The sequence below is a fragment of the Vipera ursinii genome (genome assembly GCF_947247035.1).
Source record: "Vipera ursinii genome assembly, chromosome: 9".
NCBI lineage: Eukaryota > Metazoa > Chordata > Lepidosauria > Squamata > Viperidae > Vipera > Vipera ursinii.
In genome coordinates, this window is record NC_139523.1 from 18,373,982 (window position 1) to 18,397,539 (window position 23,558).

At 45.7% G+C, this 23,558-nt stretch overlaps 1 protein-coding gene and 1 long non-coding RNA gene across 3 annotated transcripts; one reads left to right on the forward strand and one right to left on the reverse strand.

The window, feature by feature from the left end:
• Positions 1 to 1,439: 1,439 nt before the first annotated feature.
• On the reverse strand, positions 1,440 to 19,025 carry HAUS5 (HAUS augmin like complex subunit 5). Its single transcript, XM_083369470.1, has 19 exons — positions 18,859 to 19,025; positions 18,138 to 18,200; positions 17,223 to 17,255; positions 15,862 to 15,886; positions 15,308 to 15,440; positions 14,956 to 15,109; positions 14,115 to 14,193; positions 12,494 to 12,573; positions 12,297 to 12,354; positions 10,736 to 10,863; positions 9,184 to 9,262; positions 8,802 to 8,947; positions 7,637 to 7,799; positions 6,846 to 6,926; positions 6,332 to 6,477; positions 5,203 to 5,317; positions 3,767 to 3,905; positions 1,866 to 1,998; positions 1,440 to 1,760 (listed from the first exon to the last, which is right to left on the reverse strand). Exons 1-19 carry the CDS (start codon positions 18,993 to 18,995, stop codon positions 1,637 to 1,639), a joined length of 2,016 nt encoding a protein of 671 aa, XP_083225596.1. The 5' UTR covers positions 18,996 to 19,025; the 3' UTR covers positions 1,440 to 1,636.
• A 264-nt stretch (positions 19,026 to 19,289) lies between these two features.
• LOC310644501 lies at positions 19,290 to 22,609 on the forward strand. 2 transcript variants are annotated; one of them, XR_014493305.1, is made up of 3 exons: positions 19,290 to 19,533; positions 21,398 to 21,502; positions 22,487 to 22,609. It is a non-coding gene; the product is annotated as an uncharacterized lncRNA (long non-coding RNA). The 2 variants fall into 2 exon arrangements; XR_014493306.1 differs by lacking the exon at positions 19,290 to 19,533 and having other exon boundaries at positions 21,143 to 21,502.
• The last annotated feature ends 949 nt before the right edge of the window (positions 22,610 to 23,558 follow it).

The window sequence follows — 23,558 nt, forward strand, 5'->3', positions numbered from 1 at the left end:
TATAAAAAACCCACGTTTTTATACAGTACCGTATGTCCAGCCAAATTCAAAAAGGTTTGCTTTTGTGCCACTCGTTTAATCATAATCATAATAGTAAAGTTGGAAGGGACCTTGGAGGTCATCTAGTCCAACCCCCTGCTCAAGCAGGAAACCCTATACCATTTCAGACAAATGGCTGTCGTCTCTTCTTAAAAACATTCACAGCTTCTGGAGGCAGGTTGTTCCACGGATTGTTCTCACTGTCAGGAAATTTCTCCTTAGTTCCAGGTTGCTTCTCTCCTTGGTTAGTTTCCATCTGTTGCTTCTTGTCCTGCCTTCGGGTCCTTTGGAGAATAGCTTGACTCCCTCTTCTTTGTGGCAGCCCCTGAGATACTGGAACACTGCTATCATGGATTAATTAATGGATTGAGCAAAGGGACGAATCGTAACCTTTTATGGATTCAGGAGCCCCAGTTTTGTGTTGTATGTAGTCCATTCTCCTAGGCTTCTTAAGAGCTGCAGTCACAATCTGAGCCAGCTTTACAATCTCACATGTACAAGTGGCCCTTGACTTACAGCCATAAGAGAGCCTGGAATTTCTGTCGTTAAGTTATAATGGTTGTAACTCGAGGCACCCATATGGCTGACCCGATTTAAGACCTTTTTTTTGTTTGTGGTTGGTTGTTAAAGCGGTTGATGCATTCTATGGGTAAACACTGTCAATCACATCACGTGACTGGGGGATGCTGCAACCAGCCGCAAAAACAAGCTGGTTGCCAAGTGATCACAGGGTGAGTGTGCTGCTGTTGGGACTCCAGAACCAGAGGTCAGTACCTTTTTTTTTGGGGGGGGTGTATGTGTGTGTGTTCAGCATAACTTTAAACAGTCACTAAGTGACCGGTTGTTGTTCATCAAGGTCTACCTGTTGGAAATTAGTCATCCCCCAGAGAGATGGCAAAACCGCACTTCCTTCCAGCATGTCCAAGGGTGAAGAAACGCTGGGAGAGGCAGCTCAAAGGGAATGTGAGGGAGCATCACGTCCCAGCATCGTTATAGAAGCAGCCTGTTTCGAAAGAATGCATCAGCATACAGCACAGTTCTACACAAGGCTGTGGCATCGGCTTACAGTCCTGCATGAGTGAAACGATGAGCGTGTCTCCTTGCTACGTTCAAAACACGTCGAGACTGGTGACGGTTGAAATGTTCTCGGAGCTCAGCAACAGAACGAGCCTTCCATTTTACGGAATGCTCCTTGCATGAAGGACGATACATTTAGGAAATTCAGGGGAAGCAGCTCTTTTGTGGGGAAGGGAAAAAAAAAAGCTAAGAAACCAGTTCGAAGTTTCCCTCTTCACCAAGGAAAGTGTGAAAAAAGCTAGCTCTAAAGACAAGGAAGAAAGTTAAGCATGACGTTTCTCTTAGCCGTTACGGAAAGGAAAAAGGTGAAGCGAGGATACACTTAATATTTTATTTCAAATAGTTAGAAAATACATAGGTGCTACTTGTTGAGATGTACCTTCAACATCACTTCCTCCCCCGGGAGGAGAGGTGCTGAAAACTGCTTACTCCCTTGAATGAAATTAACAGCCGCCTTTTAGCAGCTGGATGGAAGCACAGGCGCAACTGCTCTGTCTTCAGGAGGGCTTTGGGCTGCTTTTCAAAGCCACATCTGCCGTTGCTGCAGGTTCTTGGCAGCCAAGGTCCAACGCTCCAGCCACTGTTGCAAGGTGAAGCCGTGCCGGCGCTCGTGCGGTAGAACAAACTGTCCTGGCTGTTCCCACCTAGACAGAGAGGGAACAGAAAAAGATGCATAAATGTGGCAAACCCGCCCCCCTCCTCTCTTTGATATCAGGCCCTGTAATACCTGCTAGGGTCCCTTCACTCACCAGGCATCCAGAGTAGCTTGGATCTCAGGCCAACGCTCGACACGAGCCCGGCACTGATCCATCAGGCACTGGATGCGAGGCAGCAACTCAAAGGCTTGTTTCTGGTCATGGGACTGCACTTCTCGCACCAAGGCTGGGGACAGAGAAGAAAAACAGCTTAGCTGTCATTTTTCCTTCCAATTCGAGCGTGTCCAATTCTTGGAGACTTCCTGGATCTAGTCCAGGGGTAGGCAGCCTTGGCTCTTTTAAGGACTCGTGGACTTCAACTCCCAGAATTCCTGAGCCAGCCATGCTGAGGGGAAAGGGAGAGATTTCCAAGCTGAGCCATGCTGGCTCAGGAATTCTGGGAGCTGAAGTCCACGAGTCATAAAAGAGCCAAGGTTGCCTACTCCTGGCCTAGGCCGCTTTATGACTTGTGGACTTCAACTCCCAGAATTCCTGAGCCAGCCATGCTGAGGGGAAAGGGAGGTTTCCAAGCTGAGCCATGCTGGCTCAGGGATTCTGGGAGTTGAAGTCCACAAGTCCTAAAAAAGCCAAGGTTGCCTACCCTTGGTTTAGTGTGTAGGCCAAGGTACCTGTCTCTCATACCTCTTATACAGGCAGCAGTGAAATAGAATGTGAGGGGAATCGCTACTACTATAGGTAGCCCTTGACTTACAACAGTTCATTTGGAAAAGTGACTTGTGACCGTTTTTCACACTAATGACCATTGCAGCATCCCCAGGGGCTCACTTGATCCCCTTTTGCAACCTTCTGACAAGCAAAGTCAGGGATAGGCAACACTGGGTCTTTTAGGACTCGTGGACTTCAACTCCCAGAATTCCTGAGCCAGCCACGCTGAGGGGAAAGGGAGAGGTTTCCAAGCTGAGCCATGCTGGCTCAGGAATTCTGGGAGTTGAAGTCCACGAGTCCTAAAAGAGCCAAGGTTGCCTACCCCTGATTCTAGTCCCTGTAATTTTCTTGGCGAGGTTCTTCCGAAGTGGTATACCATTGCCTTCTTCCTAGAGCTGAGGGAGAGTGACTGGTCCAAAGTGCCTAAGGCGGGACTAGAAGGCACAAGTTTTCTGTTTCTAGCCTGATGCCTTAACCACAATACCTAGATTGGCTCTCCATTTATTTTCACCCTAAGCTTAGAAGGAAGAATAGAATCGGCGTGGCTTGGAAGATAAATAAGTGAGGACCACGGAACAAAAGGGATAGGAAATAAAACACATTCCATTAAGCCAGCAGCATAAAATCCATCTCAACTTGACTTCAATATCAATGATAAATGACATTAAAAAACCCGAAAAGGTACCGAGGGAAGTGAATATTTGTAGCTCAGGGTTGAACCGTGGGGTCCTTGGCGCTCTCTGAGCTTGGCCGTTTTCTTGCAGACGTTTCGTTACCGATCTTGGTCACATTGCTGCTGGTAGCATGCATGAAACCTTTGCAAGAAAATCACCGAGCTCAGAGAACATCCAAGCACCCCACCAGCCTTAAAGGCCCTTTTCACATGATCCAAAACAATGCATTTCATTTGGGGTGCCATAGAATCAGAGGTGCTATCAAGGAAGTTCCATCCCTGAAATCGGAGCTGGAGCTAAAAGGTTCATTGCCCTGTTCAGGGCAGGACACATTGTGACTTGCCATGTAATGAAAAACAACCCCAAATGGGGATGCGGCGAGCGTACAATGCGTGGAGAAATATTATCAAACGTTCACCCTTCAGTGTGGCTTTTAGATTTGTGGGATAAGGATGGGGTAGTGTCTCCCTTTTGCTTACAAACTGGGACAGGAAGAGGGGGTTGGAATTCTGGAGCAGGATATGACCTCTGTTTTTTGAAAACTTTAACTAAAGCACAAGGTCAGAAAGAAGAAGCAGCAATAATAATAATAATAATTGGGAGAAGTTTCCATACATGGTACATCAGGCTCTGGGGCACTATCTAGCTGGTGCTGCAAGTTTCCCAAAGCTCTTTGTTTGGAGCCCAACTGGGCATGCAGGTAAGCAAGCATCTTCTTCAGCTCCACCGTATGGAGAAGGAGCTGTTCAGGAGCCTAAAGGGAGATTAAGAAAGCAGAGATACAGATACCATATAGCAATAGCACTTAGACTTACATACTGCTTTACAGCTTCATACTGCTTTACAGCCCTCTCTAAGCGGTTTACAGTCAGCCTATTATGGCCCCCAACAATCTGGGCCCTCACTTTATCGACCTCAGAAGGATGGAAGGCTGAGTCAACCTTGAGCTGGTGAGACTCGAACCGCTGAACTGCTGGCAGCCGGCAGTCAGCAGAAGTAGCCTGCAGTACTGCATTCTAACCCCTGTGCCACCATGGCTCATATATATGAGATTGCATGGATCACAGGAACGTGAAGAGGAATTCCAGACCAGCCTCAAGTGGAACGCAACTCATAAAAGGCAGATGCAACATTCTCCACTTATAAAAACAAAAAAAGAAGAAATCAATGCAACACCGTAGGCTTCTAGTAGGGCGATAGCATTACAGAAAAGACTTTGTAACTGCAGTTCAGAGCAAGCTGAATACTGAGTGAACATTATACAGGTAGACCTTGACTTATGTATACCAGAGTTTCCCAACCTTTCCCGCGGGGGAGGGGGGGAGATGGGGGTCGGGAGAGGAGATGGGTCTGCGCGAGCAGTGGGCACACGCATGTAGCTCCATTTGTGTGAGCGGCAAGCACACACGCATGGCGCTCACACAAAAGGAGCGTGTGCACACGCACTCACACGCTGCTCACGTAAGTGGGGATGGGCGCGTGCACACTTGCCTGCCACTTGCGCAACCCGGTTCCAAACAGCTCAAGGCCCAGTGGTGGGCCGCAACCCAGGGACCCCTGATGCACACAACTGGGACTGGAGTTTCCATTGTAAGTTGAGTCCGACCTATTTTACAATTTTTGTGGCAGTTAAGCAAATCCAATTTTCCCCAATGGGTGTTTTTTTTGCCAGGAACCACTACTTGGCTGCAAGTGGTTCTCCAAAGCTGTAGATATGGCCCTGGGGCTCCTCTAAAATCAGCTTAGTCGTTTTCAGGATGCCTAAATGGAAAAATGACTACAAGACACCATTTTATTAGCAGCGCTGAATGAAATGTACATCGATCAGATTTTCGTTTGATACGTTCGCCCTTTGCACTCCATAGAACAAGTGTGGTTTTTGCTTCCGCTTTATTCCCCCCACCCTTAAAGTTTGCCTCCATTCCTCAATGATTACGATTAAGCTGGAAAAATGGAAGGGAGGGTGAACAGTCTATAAAACAATCCAAACGAATTTCACCCGACTCATCTTAGATGAATTCAGCAAATCACACCACAGAGGCATACCATACCTTATAAAGGGGAAAGCTAATTCCATTGCATACGTTAAGAAAGGCCCGATTTTCGGACGGTGCTGCCCGGCTTAAGCAATGGATAGAAAGTTGGTGGGCTGGGACGTCTTGAGACCTGGAAGACAATGGCAGAAAGAGGGTTTGTTTTTTTCCCCCCACCTGCAACTGGACCTACATCCCATCAACCATCATTAAGGCATGCCAATCCTCCGTGCTTAAAAAAGAAAATCAAGTCTATTTTCTTTATATATAAAAAAAACTGGGGCCAAAAACACTCCTGAATTTTGCATCAAGGAAAGACAAGTGCCGGGAAAGGTTAAAAAAAACACCTTTCAGTAAAACTCATTTGTAGGAAATGACCCTCAGGAGAAGAGAAACGTGATTTTACTGCTTTTACTGGCAGACCATCTTTATTTTATTTTATTTATTTTTTTATTTTTAATCCCATTTATATCCCGCCCTTCTCCGAAGACTCAGGGCGGCTTACAATCTAAGCACAAATCAATGTGCTTAGCAATAGCCTTCATTCTATGTATATGCCTGCTTATTAGGGCTTTCACACACACACCCCAAGCGGCATTATTACAAAGTCAGCTTAATTGCCCCCAACAATCTGGGTCCTCATTTTTATCCCATTTATATCCCGCCCTTCTCCGAAGACTCAGGGCGGTTTACAGTCTAAGCACAAATCAATGTGCTTAGCAGTAGCCTTTATTCTATGTATATGCCTGCTTATTAGGGCTTTCGCCCCCCCCCCCCAAGCAGCATTATTACAAAGTCAGCTTAATTGCCCCCAACAATCTGGGTCCTCATTTTACCTACCTGGGAAGGATGGAAGGCTGAGTCAACCTTGAGCCTGGTGGGACTCGAACCTGCACTAATTGCAGGCAGCTGGTGTTACTTAGGGAGGCATCAGCCCACTGCTCCACCAAGGCTCTTTTTAACCTCCCTCAAGCCATTTCTCCCAGCTGATTTATTTCTCAAAGGGGGGAAAAAAGGGTAGTAACAAGAGAGCTCTTTCGAGCTTTGGAAGGAAAGTCTCTGGAAAAGGACTCCAAACATTCACCCTCCTGCCCCCCACCCAACAGAGTTACACCCAGCCACATGGAGACGCCAGGAGATGCCTCACCCAGCTATCTGGCGAGTCAGCAGACAAGGCAAGACAATGGTTTTGAAATGCTGGACCTCCCGGCTTATCCTGTCGTGAAGCTGCTGGGTCTCCAGCTGCACCTGTTGAGTCTGAGGCAGCAGTTTTTTCTGTATGAAATCCTGGATCTGAAGGAGAAGCACAACCGTAAGTCAACTGGGTGCCGAATAAGCACAGAGATAATTTTCAGGGAGGCAGCTTGCCAGTAATCCCACGGCTTTCTAGAAAGTGCTACGGCTTCAGAACAGAGGTTTGTCATCCAGGGTTTTCCCAACCGTGGCAACTTTTAAGACGCGTGGATTTCAACTCCCAGAATTCTCCAGCCAGCCGTGAATTCTGGGAGTTGAAGTCTACGCATCTTAAAGTCGCCCAGGCTAGGAAACCCTGGTGTAAATCTGTATGCTGAAGGTTTGAAATCTTAACACCTCAAATCTTAAAGGGGTCAAGCAGGTGATGAGCAAAGGCTTCTGGCAGATGGGCTGAATGGCAATCTCACCTCAGCTTGGTCCTTGCGGAGCTGGGATTTGATAAACGAAGTGCCTTTGATAAGGGCCCGAATATGTTGCTGTTTCTCATTCTGTGGGAGGAAAGCAGAGAAGTAGACCCACAGGATGAAAGTCCCTCGACAAACTTATCACATTCTCCCTTCCCTCAATACCAGGAGTTTGACTCGAAGGAGTTTTTATCTTTTTTCAAAGTATTTTCAATTACACAGGCATTCTTAAAAGTTAAAATTGTTTTCAAAACAAGGCCTAACCTTGCAAGATGTTAATTTTTATAAGAGTCCACCTACTTAAAATGTTTGAAAAAAAATTGTTTTCAGTGCTAAAAATGTCATTTTTTTCTCAAAAAAAAAAAAAAAAAAAAGTAAATGTTTGCCCGGGACAATATAATAGAAAACCACAAAATAAAAGAACTGCTGACCTTGGACTGTGCCTACCAGTTTCCTGAACTAAAAAGCCTGCCCTCTTTCCTCCCAATCCTTTCTCTTCCTGCTGCATAAAAGGTAAAGGTAAAGGTTCCCCCGCACATGCGTGCTAGTCGTTTACGACTCTAGGGGCCGGTGCTCATCTCCGTTTCAAAGCCGAAGTGCCAGCGCTTGTCCGAGGACGTCTCCGTGGTCATGTGGCCGACATGACTAGACGCCAAAGGTGCACGGAACGCTGTTACCTTCCCACCGGAGTGGTCCCTATTTTTCTACTTGCATTTTTACGTGCTTTCGAACTGCTAGGTTGGCAGAAGCTGGGACGAGTAACAGGCGCTCACTCTGCTACGTGGCATACCTACCACCAAATGGCGGAAGTCCAAAATGCGCTGGCGTTTCGCCTGTAAGTTCTGCAGTTCTGCGTACCGGGCCTTCACCACTTCTTCCAGTTCCTGACAGCCCAGCAGGAGCCCATCCCTGTATCCTCGCAGCCTCACTGCACGGAGCTCCATCTCAAAAGCCGCTCTGGATTGCGAGGGGAAGGGACTGAGTCAGACTAACTGGGGGGAGTCCCCAATCTCTGGGTTGCAGGGGTTCGAAACTACCGGTTCGAAACCACTGGGCCGCAGCCTGTGTGAGACTGGGCCACAGGAGAAATGGGCAAATGCGCATGCGCAAAACTTCGCTTGCACGAGCGGAGGGCACTTCCACTCACGTGTGAAGCTCCATTCACAAGTGCCCTCTGCTCGTGTGAGTGGAGCTTCACATCCTAGCTCAAGTGCCTGCCGCTCGCACGAGTGGACCTTTGTGTGTGATTGTAAGCACTCTTCACTCGCGCGCAAAGCTCCATTCATGTGAGTGGATGGCACGTGCACTGCCCTCGCACCAATCGGAGCTGTGCGCACATGCGGGTGCCTGACACTCCAATGCCTCCCCCCAAGCCGGGCCGCCAAGCTGGAAAGGTTGGGAACCGCTGGCCTAACCTGCAGATCTGGTTGTTTCAGTAAACATTTGGGAATTACAGTACAGGTGATCCTTGGACTTACAGCCACATTTGGGACCGGATTTTCCGCTGCTAAACAAGGTTGCCCGATTTTTTTATGATCTTTTTTTGGCCCTGGTTGCTAAGCAAACCACTGCCAACTGTTAAGTGAATCACACTTAACAATCAAGCAAGTCTTCATTAAGCAAATCCAATTTCGAATTGAGGGCCTTAATTAAGCAAATCTGGCTTTCCCCCGCTGATTTTACTGTCGGGAGCAGACTGGGATGGCCACAAATGGCAATCGGCTGACCCCAGGGTGCTGCAACAGTGGTAAATGTATGCCAGTTCCCAAAAGCCCAACTTCTGATCATGTGATGACGGGGATGTTGCAATGGTCGCAAGCGTGAGGACTGGTGTTGTAGCTTCAAAGGGTTGCTAAACGAACAGGTTGAGGATTCCCTGTGGGCCTGGCCGGCCAGCCGAAAACTACCCTTACCCAGTCATCGTTCCCTCGTCTGAAGCACATCTGGAAAGACTCTTACCTGGCCAGGATGGAGTGCTCTGATCCGTCAGACAGGAAACTGTGCATTTCCTTCACGAGGGCTTCAAGGCGTGCCAGCAGGTCTTTCTCCACCGCATGCAGGGGAATCTGCTGCACGCAGAGCATCTCACATTTGCTCCAGCCCTCCTGTCCCAGGCAGAGTCCAAGAAAAAAGGTATTTTTTCCTTATACGGTGCACAGGAAACCCACCAGGCGAATTCAATCTATTGACCACCACCACCACCACCGGCCCCCAGTCAGAATGTTCCATGCAGAAACAGGCTGTTTGGAACTTCTCTGGAGCTGCTCTGATCGTGAAACAGATTGGTCTAATTGCGAAACAGAAGCTGGGAAAGTCTCTTCTGAGATCCAATTTATTTCACCTGAATAAGAACCCGGACGGAAGGCAGCTCATCCACTGAATCCGAGACATCTTGTAAGTGTGTGCTGTTGTAACGGAACCTAGGAAGAGAGCAGAACGGGGCTTACAGGTCTTACCTGCTGCTGGAAAACCCAGAGCCAATTTTTATGTATTTATTATATACGTATCTGCTACCTATCTCACTGTTGCAGCAACTCTAGGCTTCCACACACTCACAAAGAAGTAACTAGAGATGCATGTGCCTGGCCCATATATCTAGTAAGATTAGGACTCAAATACAAATCTTCCCGATCTCCAACCTTATCCTCTATCACAGCGTTTCTCCAAGTGTGGCTGGGAAACGCCTGTTGTGATTCAGCGTCAGCCTGTGATACCAGCAGCTGAGTCTGATGATTCTGAAGAGGAGGAGGAGAAGGGGTTTGGAGAGCTTTTGGTGTCAGAGGGAGGCTCTGATGCACTGCAGGACTCTCAGCCTGGCCCCTCCCGTCATGTTCCTTATCAGACTCAGCCGTGTGAGCACAAGGTATTGGACATAGATGATTCACAGCTGGATCTATTCAGGGACGCTAGGAGCAGGAGGCAATCCAGCAGAGCAGAACAGAGAAAGACAATGAGGCAACTCGGTGAGAGGAGGAGAAGGCAATGAGAAGCCATGCCTTGGGACTGCTGATAAAAGGGGAAAATGTGGGAGGTGCTGGTTGCTGAAGGCAACCATTTGAAGATCTACTGCTAGAGTCCTGGTCTGTTATTCCTGTTTAACTCTTGTTTGAACTTTTGATTTCTTTGTAAATAAATTTGGTTGGGTTTTTCCAGCCTGTTGACTATAAAAGGGGTTGTCCCTGACATTCAAACAGGGCGGGTAGTAGGCTGGAACAGAACAATGCCTGGGGGTCCCCCAAGACCCTCTCATGGGCCTGTGAAATCAAAATTATTTGCCAGATATTGAAATTATTTGCAGAAATTTAAAACAGTATCACTCTTCTCCTTATTATATTTATTTATTTAAAAATATAGAGGGTTTTTTCATTAAAACTGTATCTTTTATCTATCGGGTTTAATACTGTTATTTCTATACCTGGAAATACACATTCCACAAATGTGCCAGTTTTCATTTTTTTAATATGGCAAATATCAATAAATGTAACCTATACAAGCCAAAGCTCTTTGGAGGGTGTGTGTGTCTTCCATAATTTTTAAAAATGGAAGGGGTCCGAAAAGCAAAAAAATTAAAAAACACTTTTCTGTTGGGTGAGGTTTACCTAGCAGCAATACTTTTTAGGAGTGGAGGCTGGCTTGGTGACATGTAGATGCTTCCTACAATTCCCTAGAGCTTTGGGAGAGTTCCAATGCATTCTGGGAAATATGACTGGTCCTAAGTCAACCGGCATGTATTTAACTAGCCGAAAGTAGAAGGTGTTAATTGTGCACTCAGAAGCGCTACGATCCTGGCAAATTTCGTGAGGGTGCTGAATATTCTTGCTAGCTCTGGAGGTACCTTCAATTTTACCTGGGAAGGACCATCAAGTCCTTCTTAGCCAAAAGATGGGACCTACTTGAGGGCAGCCACAACTTGGGGGAGGTTGATCTTGTCCGTCAACTCCTGCAGCTTCATTGTGTTCTGAAGGGCCAAGTGCTCCAAAGCTGATAGGACAAGGGCTGGAGGATGGGTACCAATAACTCTCTGTAGGAAGATGCAAAACAACAGCTGAGATTGTCCTTGATCCAACCTGTATGCCAAGCCTTTCATTGCTACAGCTAGTAATATGCCATATCTGTCTAGTTCAGCACTGTTCTTTAGAAGCTTGAACGGTTCTTATATGGAAATTCTTCCAGACTGGCTCACAGCATCATCCAGTCTTTTCCCAAATCCCAATGCCCCTCTCTCCCAATTTCCAAGATAATTTTTGGAGATACGAGAAGCCAATCCAGAGTGACCATTGTCCAATTCGACTGGCAATCGCTTCATCCCTGACTCCGCAGGGAGAAGCCGTTTGACGCCATTTCCACTGGAATAAAACAAACGGAATGCAAAGTAAGACGCTGCTATAATCCAATGTCCAGGGGGGAGTTTTATACACGGAACGTCTAGAAACCTGGTATATTGCAAAGCATTAGAGTACAAAGACTTATAGAAGTACTGTATAGTGAACAAATGGCTAAAACGTGGGGAGGAAGAAACAATGACACCCCACCAGCCTCCTAAAATGAACAAGAAAAGAAAAACTAAGGTGTGGAAGAAGTTTTCAGCAGCCAGGATGAGTGACCAGAACGTAAAAAATCCTTGGCATGGTAAGGGCATGTGAGCATAATCATCCTTTCACACTGACACATCAAGGGAACAACTAGACCTGAATGGTATAGCACAGCAGTCCCCAAACTCTGTGGCTTGGCAGCCCAGGGTGGTGGGGGGGAAGGGAACTGGCCCATACAAGCGGCGGCTTGGCACACCTGCACACACTGGCCCACTACTCACGTGGCCTGGTTCTGAACAGCCCACAGCCCAGTAGTGGACTGTGGCCTGGGGGGGGGGGTTGAGGATCTCTTGTATAGCAGACCTTACAAGTATGGGTTACCAACAGATCAAATTCAACCCCTGGCTCGTCTGCAAACCCCAGAGTGGACTGGGCTAAAAATTTGGATTCTTTGGTCTGGAGGATCAAATAATCACCTTGATCCCTGCAGAGATTGATGGCTATTATTATATACCATTGTGGCTTATCATCATGTATTCTTCTTGTGTTGCTTTTTAATCTTGTATTTGTTACTCAGGATACTTCCAACTCCAAGAATTCCCCCGCCAGCCTGAATTCTGGGAATTGAAGTCCACCCATTTTCAAGTTGCCACCTCTGAGAAGCACAGATCCAAACGTCTCCACTGTATCTAGCAGCCTTGATAATGTCAGGTTAAGCCTTCTACTGTTCTTAAGGAAGGCACAAAGAGCACCTCCAAGGCCAAAAAAAAAAAAATTGTTTACCAAGGCTGTACTGCACTGCTTTAGGTTCTTTATCTGGCTGAACTACAGCTCCCAGCAGCCCCAACCAGAGGGACCTGGGAACGATGTCTGTAAAGCATCAGCTTCCCCACCCTTGCTCCGGTATGCTATTCTGCCTTACCTCCACGACGCTCAGCCAATATTGGTAAGCAATATTCATCTCTTTGTCGTTCGCCCCTCTGCCGGGAAGAACCAAAGAAACACATCAGAATTTTTAAAGAGAAAGTTAGTGTGTGGCTATTTCCACAAGACATTAGACCTGTCTTGTACCCAAGCAAAAGGGGCAAATTGCAGAAAGGTAAGAGGCAGGACCCTTACGGGGAGCTCCCAGAGATGCTGTTTTCAAAAAGGGTCTTCAGGAATTGGAAACGCAGCTGGCAGCCTTCCTGGACATCCCGCTAGGAGAAAAAAAAGGCAACACAACCTGAGCTGAACCTTTTATACAATCCGTTCTCTTTCACTTTTCCATTCTTTTATACTTTACTTTATTGCGGTTGTTAACCGGTGCAAGAGAACTGGTATTCACATATTCAAAACATCCAAAACTATATTGACAACGATAGGATAGTTAAGGAAAGTGCCTCCTTAAGTAACACCAGCTGCCTGCAATTAGTGCAGGTTCGAGTCCCACCAGGCTCAAGGTTGACTCAGCCTTCCATCCTTCCGAGGTAGGTAAAATGAGGACCCAGATTGTTGGGGGCAATAAGCTGACTTTGTAATAATGCCGCTTGGGGGGGGGGCCGAAAGCCCTAATAAGCAGGCATATACATAGAATGAAGGCTATTGCTAAGCACATTGATTTGTGCTTCTTAGATTGTAAGCTGCCCTGAGCCTTCGGAGAAGGGCGGGATATAAATGGGATAAAAAAAAAAGTAAACACAAGACCGAAAAAAGGGGGGGGGGGGGGAGGCTAAAAAGCAGTATTGAATCAGAATGGGATATGAGGCTTGCAGACATTTCATTACCAGACTAGATAACATCAATGCCTGATGATGTAATGAAACGTCTGCAGGGCGAAGAGCCCAGCTCAGAGAGCACCAAGGACTCCACAGTTCAACTCTTGAGCTACACAGATTCTCTCCCATTAAAATATATCGATCGCAAGTACATAGAACGCTAAAATACGACAGGAGAGAGGCAATATGAGGAATAGTGGGGGGTGTCACCTTAACAAATACATTTTAATCAATCCAAGATAATTAAAACATTAGCTTTTTTTCCCCTGGAATGCAATCTCTCAAGCGCCTCTTAAAAACCAAGTGTAGGTAGTCCTTGCTCAATGACCTTATCTGAGAGTGGAATTTCTGTCGCTAAACAACGCAGTTGTTAGGCAAAACATCATGCGATTATGCTGCTTAGTGACAGCAGTTCTGGTACTTTGGGCTGTGGTCCTTGGGCCAGGACGTCATGGTTCTCCTGCCCTGCTTTGCTTGCCTCCACTCGCCCATCTGCCTAGCTCTGCCGTTTTGGCCACCCTGCATTTAGCTGCCCCCAGCTGACCTCTGCCATCTTCTTCTTCCTCCTGCTGCTGTGAGGTGTGCCTGGCCTAGGCCTCTGCCAGGCACCTACTGGCTGTGCCAGGCCTTCCTCCTGAACCTAGGTGAGGCCTTCTGAAGGGCCAGGCTGAGCGCAGCCTGCAGAGGAAGATAGCAAAGATCAGGTGCAAGCAGCAGAAGGCAGCACAATGCAGGGTGTCCAAAAAAAAAGGGCAGAGATTGGGAAGTGGGGGGGGCAGCTGAAGCATACCCTGCGGTTATAAATATTGGTGCAGGGGTGCTTCAATGGCCCTAACTGGACACAAGTACCATTAACGTAGTGCTATGGTAACTTGGAACAATCAATGAACTTCTTCCCATAACTGTGGATCCCAAGTACAACTTAAAGCCTTTTCTCTCTCTCTCTCTCTGTTTTACCCTGTAAAGTAGTCATCAGGCCTTACCAGGACTTCAGGCTCCGAGATGGGGAACCGAGACTCTGGGTGTTTGTCACTAAAACACACGGCGGCCATCTTGGCTTTCCTGAAAGAAATCCACGAGAGAGTTTGAGCTGGACATCTGCTTTCCACACTTGAATGGCACCGAGTTTCTTCTCCAGGCTAGCTGGCTGAAGAGAGATCGGCTTGGGTCACACACACACATTGCGTCAATTCATAACATAGTACAGGGGTATCAAACTCAATTTTATTGAGGGCCACATCTGCATTGCGGTTGCCCTCAAGGGGCCGGGTGGGTATGGCTTGGGTGTGTGGCCTACTGGGTGGGCGTGGCTAGAGTGCGTATGGCCTACTGGGTGGGCGTGGCCAGCTCTACATCGTTCACATCAAGGGTGCCTATGGGGGCCTGGGCAGGAGTGGGACAGATCTGAGGGTCTCTGGGCGAGGGCCAAGGCAGTGGGGGTCGTTCTCTCACTGTTTCCAGGATGGCTTCGTGGGCCACATGAAACCACTTCGCGGGCCGGATCTGGCCCCTGGGCCTTGTGTTTGACATGTATGACATAGCGGGTTGTGCACCGGTTTAGCAAATTCCAGAAACGTGGACTTCTACGCCCATCATTCCTTCGTCATTCTAGGATTCCACACTTCTGGAAATTGCCACCTAGGGAAGTCTGCCTTAGCATATCGCCTGAATCCAGCATATTGCGTCCACTCGCTAATCCATGGTTAATCAAGCCATAGTTGAATACATGTGACCGCAAATCACCCTTTCTTCCTCCAACAACTAGGAGGCTGCCAGATCCCCTCTCGCCGAGGTGGTAAAGGGACCTAGAAACTGAGTCCATACTTTTCTTCCAACTGCTCCAAACGTCCCTTGACTTGTGCAGCTTTCTTGTTCAATTGTTGGCGTTCTGCTGTGACCCGTGTGGAGTAGGCCTTTAGGAGCAAACTGCGTTGCTTGGCATCCCGGATCTTTTCCCGAGTCGTTTCCAGGCTGACCTCTAGATGCCCAAGAACAAGAGTTGCAAATCAGAGTGTGCAAATGTGCGCAGCTGAACCTGCCACAGAGGCTCAGCTTGTTCTGTTTGGTGTACTTGGATGCGGTGAGTCAGCCAAGGGGGCTTATAAACCCAACTCAACAGTCCTCCGAGGAGTTCACAGCGGAATCCAAATGTTTCCGCGGCTTGCTCTCAACTCACCACTGGCTACAAGCTCGCGCTGTGCCAATTCGATCTGAAGGTCCACCTGCTGTATTTCTTCCTTCAAGCGAGAAATGGCCTGAGTTAGATGCTTGCGGCGTTCTTTGTCTGATTCAGAGTCGCTGGGCTTGCCCTGAGAAGAAAGATGAATCTGTTAACGTTACCAAGAAGGCCAGCTCCCCATCTTTTAGTTCTTGCTTCCTATTTGAGCAGAGTCACAGAACGATCCCTCCCACTCCTTCTTTAAAAAGCTTCCACAGCTGGAAGCTCGTCCTTTGGAGGACCAAAAAAGTCCTTGCAGAACTTGTCGCAGAAAACAGCCCAGGTCACTCACACCTCTTTGCACTAACTGCCAATAGTTTCAAGCATGGACCTTTCCAAGTGGTGGAAGCCACGCCCGTGATTTTCCTGCTATTGCTGGATTCCATTGGCCACCAGGTCAAGGTTGACGGAAGATGTGGTAGTCTAACATTAGGTGAGCCACACTCCCCCACCTACAGGCCCAAAGCTTTGGAGGCAAAGCAAATGTTTTGCTTCCTTTTGTTCTCACTCACCTCACCTTTTTCCATCTGCTGATACCTAGATAACAAAAAAAAAATAGGATCAAGGACACAAATCTTCAACTTGTTTGGAATTCCTTTGGGCAAGGCCTTGTGTAAGGTTATAAAAAACCAGCACGTTTTCCTTTTGAAAGGGAGCAGCTGGTCAGAGGGAGCAGAAAGACTCTGTATTATGGTTGACATCTTTGAAACATGGCAAAATTTCCCTTGGTGCACACTTGTCAGCTCAATAAACGTAGACCAGCGCCATATTGGTCAGGACTATTCTTATTGGGACAGCTCTAGGAAAAGAATCTGGCAAGTCTGAATGTCCTCCCCCACCCCTCACTTTATCTTTACGTGAAATAGGGAAGGGTTCTCTGAAAATCTTCTCAAGTTATTTTCTTGGCCTGGGCTCAAGCTCCTCTTCTCTGATTTTTTTCAAAGCCATTCCCTACACCAGGGGTAGGCAAACGTGGCTCTTTTATGACTCGTGGACTTCAACTCCCAGAATTCCTGAGCCAGCATGGCTCAGCATGGAAACTTCTCCCTTTCCCCTCAGCATGGCTGGCTCAGGAATTCTGGGAGTTGAAGTCCACGAGTCCTAAAAGAGCCAAGGTTGCCTACCCCTGCCCTACACCCTTTACAACTTTTGATTGCCAATTTTTCCCCCTGAATAAACGTAATGGATTGTTCCATCTGCAAGTATTAAACTGTGTAGAATATTGAACAACGCTCTCATATTTCAATCGCTTACTCTGCACCGATTTTGCCCTTTGGCCCTAGAATGTATACAAAGCAAAATCCTAGACTCTTCCCAGAAGTTCAAGAGATTCCAAGATCACAATCCCTTTTCGACCACAGGACAAGAAACAGCTTTATTAGGTGTTAATTTTAGCCGGCAAGGGAGGACTTGCATCTTATGAAGGGGGAGCCCTTGGGTGATTGCCACGTCCCATATATCAGAGAAGCGTGGCATTGGCTAGTGTTTTTCAAGCTTGGCAACCTGAAAATGTGTGGACTTTTGACTTTTGCTCAGCTGGCTGAGGAATTCTGGGAGTTGAAATCCACACATCTTCAAGTTGGCAAGACTGAGAAGCACTGGGTTAGTCAGTGTTCCAGCAAAACTGTGTGATTAGAGCTAGACTTTTAAATCTCTTTCTCTTTCCACTATTGGCAGTAGATTTAAAGAACTGAGGTGCTTTAAGACTATATTATTATTGCAATAGTTTTCATTGTTTTGCTCCAACCAATAGGAGGCATTGGGTGAAAAGTATTCATGATAGTTGAGTGTTTCAGGGTTAATCTCTCAAGCCCATTATGGGAAAGAAAGAAGAAAACTGGGCTCTAGAGAGAAGATGTTAAGAAAAGGATACCACAGTATGTTCCCACGGATCTTCTTTACAGTCCTGCAATATAAGCAAGATGAAAGCATTTAACAGGGCACAGGATTCATTCTGAAAAATGTGCTTAAGGCGCAGAATAACGTGGGTCAAAACAACAGAATTAAGCCCTGCTGCAAAACATTGCAAAGAATGTTCTGCTGGAGTGCTATCTATATACTTGTAAAACAAAGGGAAGAATAACACTGTGGTTGGGTTTACATAGCCGGTTAAAGGTAAAGGTAAAGGTTCCCCCGCACATGCGTGCTAGTCGTTTCTGACTCTAGGGACGCTGTTACCTTCCCACCGTAGTGGTCCCTATTTTTCTACTTGCATTTTTACGTGCTTTCGAACTGCTAGGTTGGCAGAAGCTGGGATGAGTAACAGGCGCTCACTCTGTTACACGGCACTCGGGATTCGACCCGCCAAACTGCCGACCTTCTGATCGACAAGCTCAGCATCCTAATCCACTGAGCCACCGCGTCCCTCATAGCCGGCAAGACCATGCTAATACTCAATTTGTGTTTCATCTACTTAAAGGAAACACAGCCACAATCTTACAATGTTACACGAACCAGGCCATTATCTAAGCCATTTCATTTGGCTACTGAGTATTGTACAAATACAGAATTTCTATTTTCTTAACTCAGAGAATAGAGCCTCTTTTTGAAAGCTGCCCATTTTCTTTCGAGACTGTTAGCAATGAATGCCAGATAAGATGCCAAACAAAGATCTATAGCTGTCTATGCTGGAAGAAATTCCTCTACTCCTTGATCTGTAGTCCAAATCCTTTGCCGAGTTCTGGACTTCAAATCTAGAATTCTAAACCCTTCAAAGGACACAGACCAAACAAAGGTAGAAGCCCCAAGGAAAATTCTGACTATCTGATCTCCATCTTGCTATTCCTACCTCTGATGATGAATGTGGCGGATGATATACTTCCAGATGTCAGCACACTGACCTGAGCACATTCTGAGGGTGAAGAATGAGAGAGAGGAAGAAGTAAAAATCCATGATGTTGGTAATTGTATCATACAATTTCGCATACTTGTCAAAATATTTCCAGACAGGAAGTCCAAATTATTAGAACCTACAATCCTATCCTAAAACATACTTTTTTTTTGAACTATTACCATCTGGCACAAGATACAGACTGAAAAATAAGTTTTTATCCCAGAGCTGTAGCCATATTAAATACTACTGTCTAGTGCAACATTGAAGTGCAATATGAGGGGCAGCACAATGGTGAATAGAATGTGTGTATATAATGTGTGTTTTGACTTGCGGATTTTACTTGTGTGTAGTGTGCACTGTGGACAGCACTTAATTTCGCTGTGAGATACACAATGACAATAAAGATATTCTATTCTATATGCTGCCTGTACATAACCCATTCATTCTTCATCTGCGGTTGAGCGTCAATTAAATTTATTATCAAAAATAATAATTCAGGAACCACGTTAAGATGCAAGGGAACCCAGGGTAGGAGAGGAGCGATCCACCCGCTCCAGTCCAATCTGCAGGGCTCACCGTGCTCGACAGGTTTATTCTCACTACACCCAGCAGACTGGCAGAGCACTTTGCAGATGCTCAGAAATACTCTCGCCCCTTTTCACCCACGTTCACCCACCTGCGTGCGGCCTTCTGGGAGGGAACTTTGCCCGGAGGAAGCTTCATCTCTTCCGCCGCCCAGCGCCTGAGGTCCTCGGCCAGCGATGCCCCTGTCTGCGCCGCCCCGCGCCCCGCGCCCCTTTTGCCGGCCGCCATCGCCCGCCTCCGTCTCAAACTACGGCGCCGTTCGAGGCAGACTCCGCCCCCCGCAGAGCACGCTGGGAAATGTGGTTCGCCCCGCGCGCGGTTTTTCTGAGGAAGTTTCTGCCGGGCGAGCGACGCCCTTCGCGATGCCTTATGGGAAGTGTAGTTTGTGGTTACCCGCTAGGGCTGAAGACCCAAGAGGGGATGGACTACAGCTACCACGAGCCCTGGCTATTTCCGCGGGGGGGGGCGATGGGAGTTGTGGTCCAAGAGCCTCTGAGGGAAATCTCTTGGAAAGTACGGGAGGGCGGAGACGTTGGTCTCTTGCAATTGGGTGGTTTCTGGTTGCAGTCAACGGAGCAAAGCGTACGGGTGCGCTTAAAGGGCGGTTTTGTGAAGTAAAAAGAAACCAGGGTTTAAAAAATAATTAAAGCTAAGCCGTTATGTGTGTAAAGCAGGCGCGCCCGTTGAGTGTAGCGTCACTTGCGTGTCTTTTAGCATGCTGTACGAACGCTCCTCTTAAATTGCTAACCATGATACGTCATTCAACGTGCGGTATATTTATTTATTGTAAATTCAGACAGACTTATTGCCTATTAAGAAATAGGTTATTATCTTGTTTGTTTGGATTTATTTATATGTTGGTTTGTTAACATTAGTTGCCCAACTCCAATGAGCCAGGTGTGTTGTTAGTGTTTCTTATGTAACTTGAGCGCTGCTAAACGGATTAAATGATTTTTTTTAAAAAAACAACAACAACCAAGAACCCATTTCTTTAAATTAAGGGATGCTGGCCTGTATTGATTACACGGTCGGGGTGGGGGTGGGCGGGGCGGGGTGGGGTGGGGGTGGTAAAAAATTGGGTGTGCAAAGGTGTGAGGAAGGCATGGTGTAGAAAAATATCTCTGAAATGATGACCGTGGGTCGCCTACTGGGCTATAAAAACAGAATCTTTGAAGCCTGACAAAGTTTGTCCTTTCCTCCTCCTTATACCAAATGTCTGCTTTAATCCCCCCCTCCCCCGCTATCTCATTTTCCTAGATCAGGGGTAGGCAACCTTGGCTCTTTTATGACTCGTGGACTTCAACTCCCATAATTCCTGAGCCAGCCATGCTGAGGGGAAAGGGAGAGGTTTCCAAGCTGAGCCATGCTGGCTCAGGAATTCTGGGAGTTGAAGTCCACGAGTCATAAAAGAGCCAAGGTTGCCTACCCCTGTCCTAGATGGAGCCCAAGTGGTCATCTCTGTGTTCCTCCATGCTGATAGAAACAGGTATCTGGGGCAGCAAGTGTTCAAATATGTACTTGAAACTGAATAGCCTCCTGTGAAATGTAACCATGTCCTTCTTGCTATGGGTAACTCAACAATTACAGAAATAGGTGAGTTTGGGCCCAGAAAAATATCTTAAGGTGGCTGTCTCCTTGAAGTGGGGTGAGGACTTTCATATCTGGATTGCAAAAACCCAAACAACCATTCAAAAGACGGAGATAGATTTTTCTGTACTCTTTGCCTTTGCTGGTATTTGGAGTTTTGCAGCCTACATGTAGCAGCTATACTGTATAGATTTCATGTGGGAACAGTGGAGGTTTTTTTTTTTTCATTTATTAGGGTACTTAAGACTCCAGTTATACTCAACCAACACCTATGAATGAATGCAAATATTACAAAATGCCACACGTCCTTCTCCCTGATGAAAGAAATCTTTGTTAAATTCTGTGTCTTTGGTTCTTTTCAGTGTAGAGAGTGATGCCCACAGCTTTTGGAATGCAAAGTATGTGCATTACCAAGGAGCTATGATTTGTTTTCTAGCATCATCCCTCTTATTTTAAATGAAGATTCCGAAAAACAGAATGCCCTTTTCCCAAGGCCATGTTTCAAACAAACCATCTGCCATATCAAATGAAATTTTTATTATGGCCAAAACCAGCATTAGAAGGGTGATTTACAGTCAATTTTTTTAAAAAGTAGAGACACCAGAGTCTTTAAAAATATGAAAAGCCTTATGTCTTTCTTATTCTGTATGTTTATGGAAAAAACATACCATGGCAGTATGATGAACAAACCTTGGTTTTCTATCCATTGGTGTGAAAAGCAATTCTGTTTCTGGTGAAATATATATTTATCCACATAAGAACTGTTTTTTTAAATGAAGAAAATATTATCATTAGATTGAAAAGCGAAGTGTGTTGGAGGGGATTTGGGCACAAAACAATTCTAAAATAACCACATTAATACTAAGATGCAGGGAAAGAAAATAATAAAGGGTATGTTTAGGAGAGGAAACAATTACTACTCTGAAACCAGCTTTGCCACTGGTTGTCTCTAGTTGGAAAGTGATGATTTGATTACTGTATCTGAAGATGCTATTCAAGGAGATGGGCTAGTGTATGGATTTGTAAAAGACCTTTTATTTCAGGATACAAAGTCAGAGGGATTAAAGTCATTAGACATTTGCTGTATTGTGGGACTACAGGCGTAAAAACCCCAGCATTTTCCTAAATTTATACTGCACATTGGACAGGTGAGTTCATCTTCAGATTCTTTGTCTGCTTATCCAGACCCAACTGCAGAGATTTAATTCTGCCTTTCCATGCAAGGTACATGAGAAAAGATGCTTTAAAAAGAAATTCAAAAGCAAATTGTATGTGGGTTGAAAATGCTCTGTCTGGTGTCTATTTACAGTCAGACCTGCTAATTAAGGAAGCCCTATTAAGTGCCTATCAAAGAAATAAATTACAGTACAATCTGCTACAGATAACCCCCCCTTGCTGTCTTTGTCAACAAAAGGAGGGACAACATACATAACATGAAACAACCACAACATTTATGCATTAAAGCTGATTTTTTTTTGTAAATGCATACATTTGAAATGCAATAAAGCTTGCAAGTTCCAAAGCTAAGGACATCATGTAATAATTTATTTGGAATATGTATTAAGGTTGAACCTATTCAGATACAAGTACAAGAGAGAGTGTGAGCAGGGCGTGGGGGGTGGGAGGGAATCACAGACCCAATTTTGAGATGTTAGAAATTCTTTGAAAGCGGCCATGTCCAACCCAGATCTTCTTTCCTGGCTTGCTGCCTCTTATCTAAGTGTGCATTCAAATGCAATCCTTTCCCCACAACTACTTAGCTGAATTTGGAAATCTGATAATGTGCTTTTTCTGATTCATGGCTGGCTGGGGAATCCTGGGAGTTGAAGTTCACCCATCTTAAAATTGCCAAGGTTGAGAAACACTGTTCTACATGTCTTCTCAAAAATAATCTTGGAAAGCTTAGTGGATCACAGCCTTAGTATCAATGGCTTCTCATTGAAGAAAAAGAAGAAATGGATTTGAGATATACAAGTAATATGTTTTCGGAATCAGGAATTTTAACAAGACATTCAAAAACAATGTCAATTTTGAGAATAAGGGCAATTCCATACCACTTTTTTCCCCATATCCATACAAATAGTTTGACATTAACTTGCAAACTTTGTAATATCTGCTCATCATAAAATCAGATTACAGGCAAAAAAAAATTGAAAAAAAGGTGAAGATAGGAAAGAAGGAAGGAAGGAAGGAAGGAAGGGGAAGACGAAGAAAGAATGGAAAAATGAAAGGAAAGAAAGAAAGAAAAAGAAAGAGAAAGAAAGAAAGAAAGAAAAAGAGAAAGAAAAAGAAAAAAATATTCAACAACTGCCCCATTTTAAGATACTGCAATTTTGGAGCAATGAAAACCGTATCTCTCCTTATGTCTTCCCTCCCACGACCATCCACTTTGGAAAAAGCGTTTGCAAAAAGTAAAGATCAGTTTTAAAGACTCTTGCTACTTGTAATGCTGAAAGGATAGCATGCGAACAGTTTTGCAATCAATCATTCCCATCCGTCTCACTAATAACTATAGTCATGATTGCATGCTGCTGGAAAGAAAGAGAGAGAAAAAATCTAGGTTGCAGGACAGACAGGAGAAGTTGCTGGGGAGAGGCTGAGGTGTGAAAGGAAAGGATGAAAGGAAAATTTACGGAGCAATAAAAACTAGCAGCTATCTGACAAATGAGAAAAAAGAAAAATAAATTGGAAACAACCGTACTCCATTTTAGGAGGAGTCAGTGGGTGGGGAACAGCCTAGAATTTTGCACATCTACTTATCCCTTGCAGTAAAAAGGAAAGCAACAGGGATGAAATACTTTTAAAATTCACAACAATTTCAACCAATTCTGGCAGTGTTTTAAAAGTAGATCAGCAGCTGACTTTGGAGATTTGAAAAAAAAATTGACTGATTTCTATGAGAGGGATCTGTATAACTGGCAAGCCACCATCACTCTTTAAGGAGCATGAACATTCAGACTATAAACATCAATTGATGGTGAAATGAGACACTCATTCTCCCAATAAGAAAGCAACCCATCCACAAGTTCTGTAGGGCTTCGGTCTCACAAAAGGAAAGGTCAATTTATTTTGTTCATTTATTTACTTATTGCATGTTTGGGATAGAGCTCAGCTGCTGACTGCAGGCAACGGCATGAGAATATCAGATCTGAGTTGATTTGGGAGCAGTGTAAAGACCCTGTTTCAGAAGTGCTTTAATGAGAG

Excerpts from the sequence above, each read along its gene's own strand:
- HAUS5 (XM_083369470.1), bottom strand. The coding sequence starts at position 18,995 with ATGGCGGCCGGCAAAAGGGGCGCGGGGCGCGGGGCGGCGCAGACAGGG. Across the intron at positions 3,906-5,202 it reads TTAGCTTTCCCCTTTATAAG|GCTCCTGAACAGCTCCTTCT; the intron begins GTATGGTATGCC and ends ATCTCCCTTTAG. Across the intron at positions 1,999-3,766 it reads CCCAGAGCCTGATGTACCAT|CCTTGGTGCGAGAAGTGCAG; the intron begins GTATGGAAACTT and ends CTCTGTCCCCAG.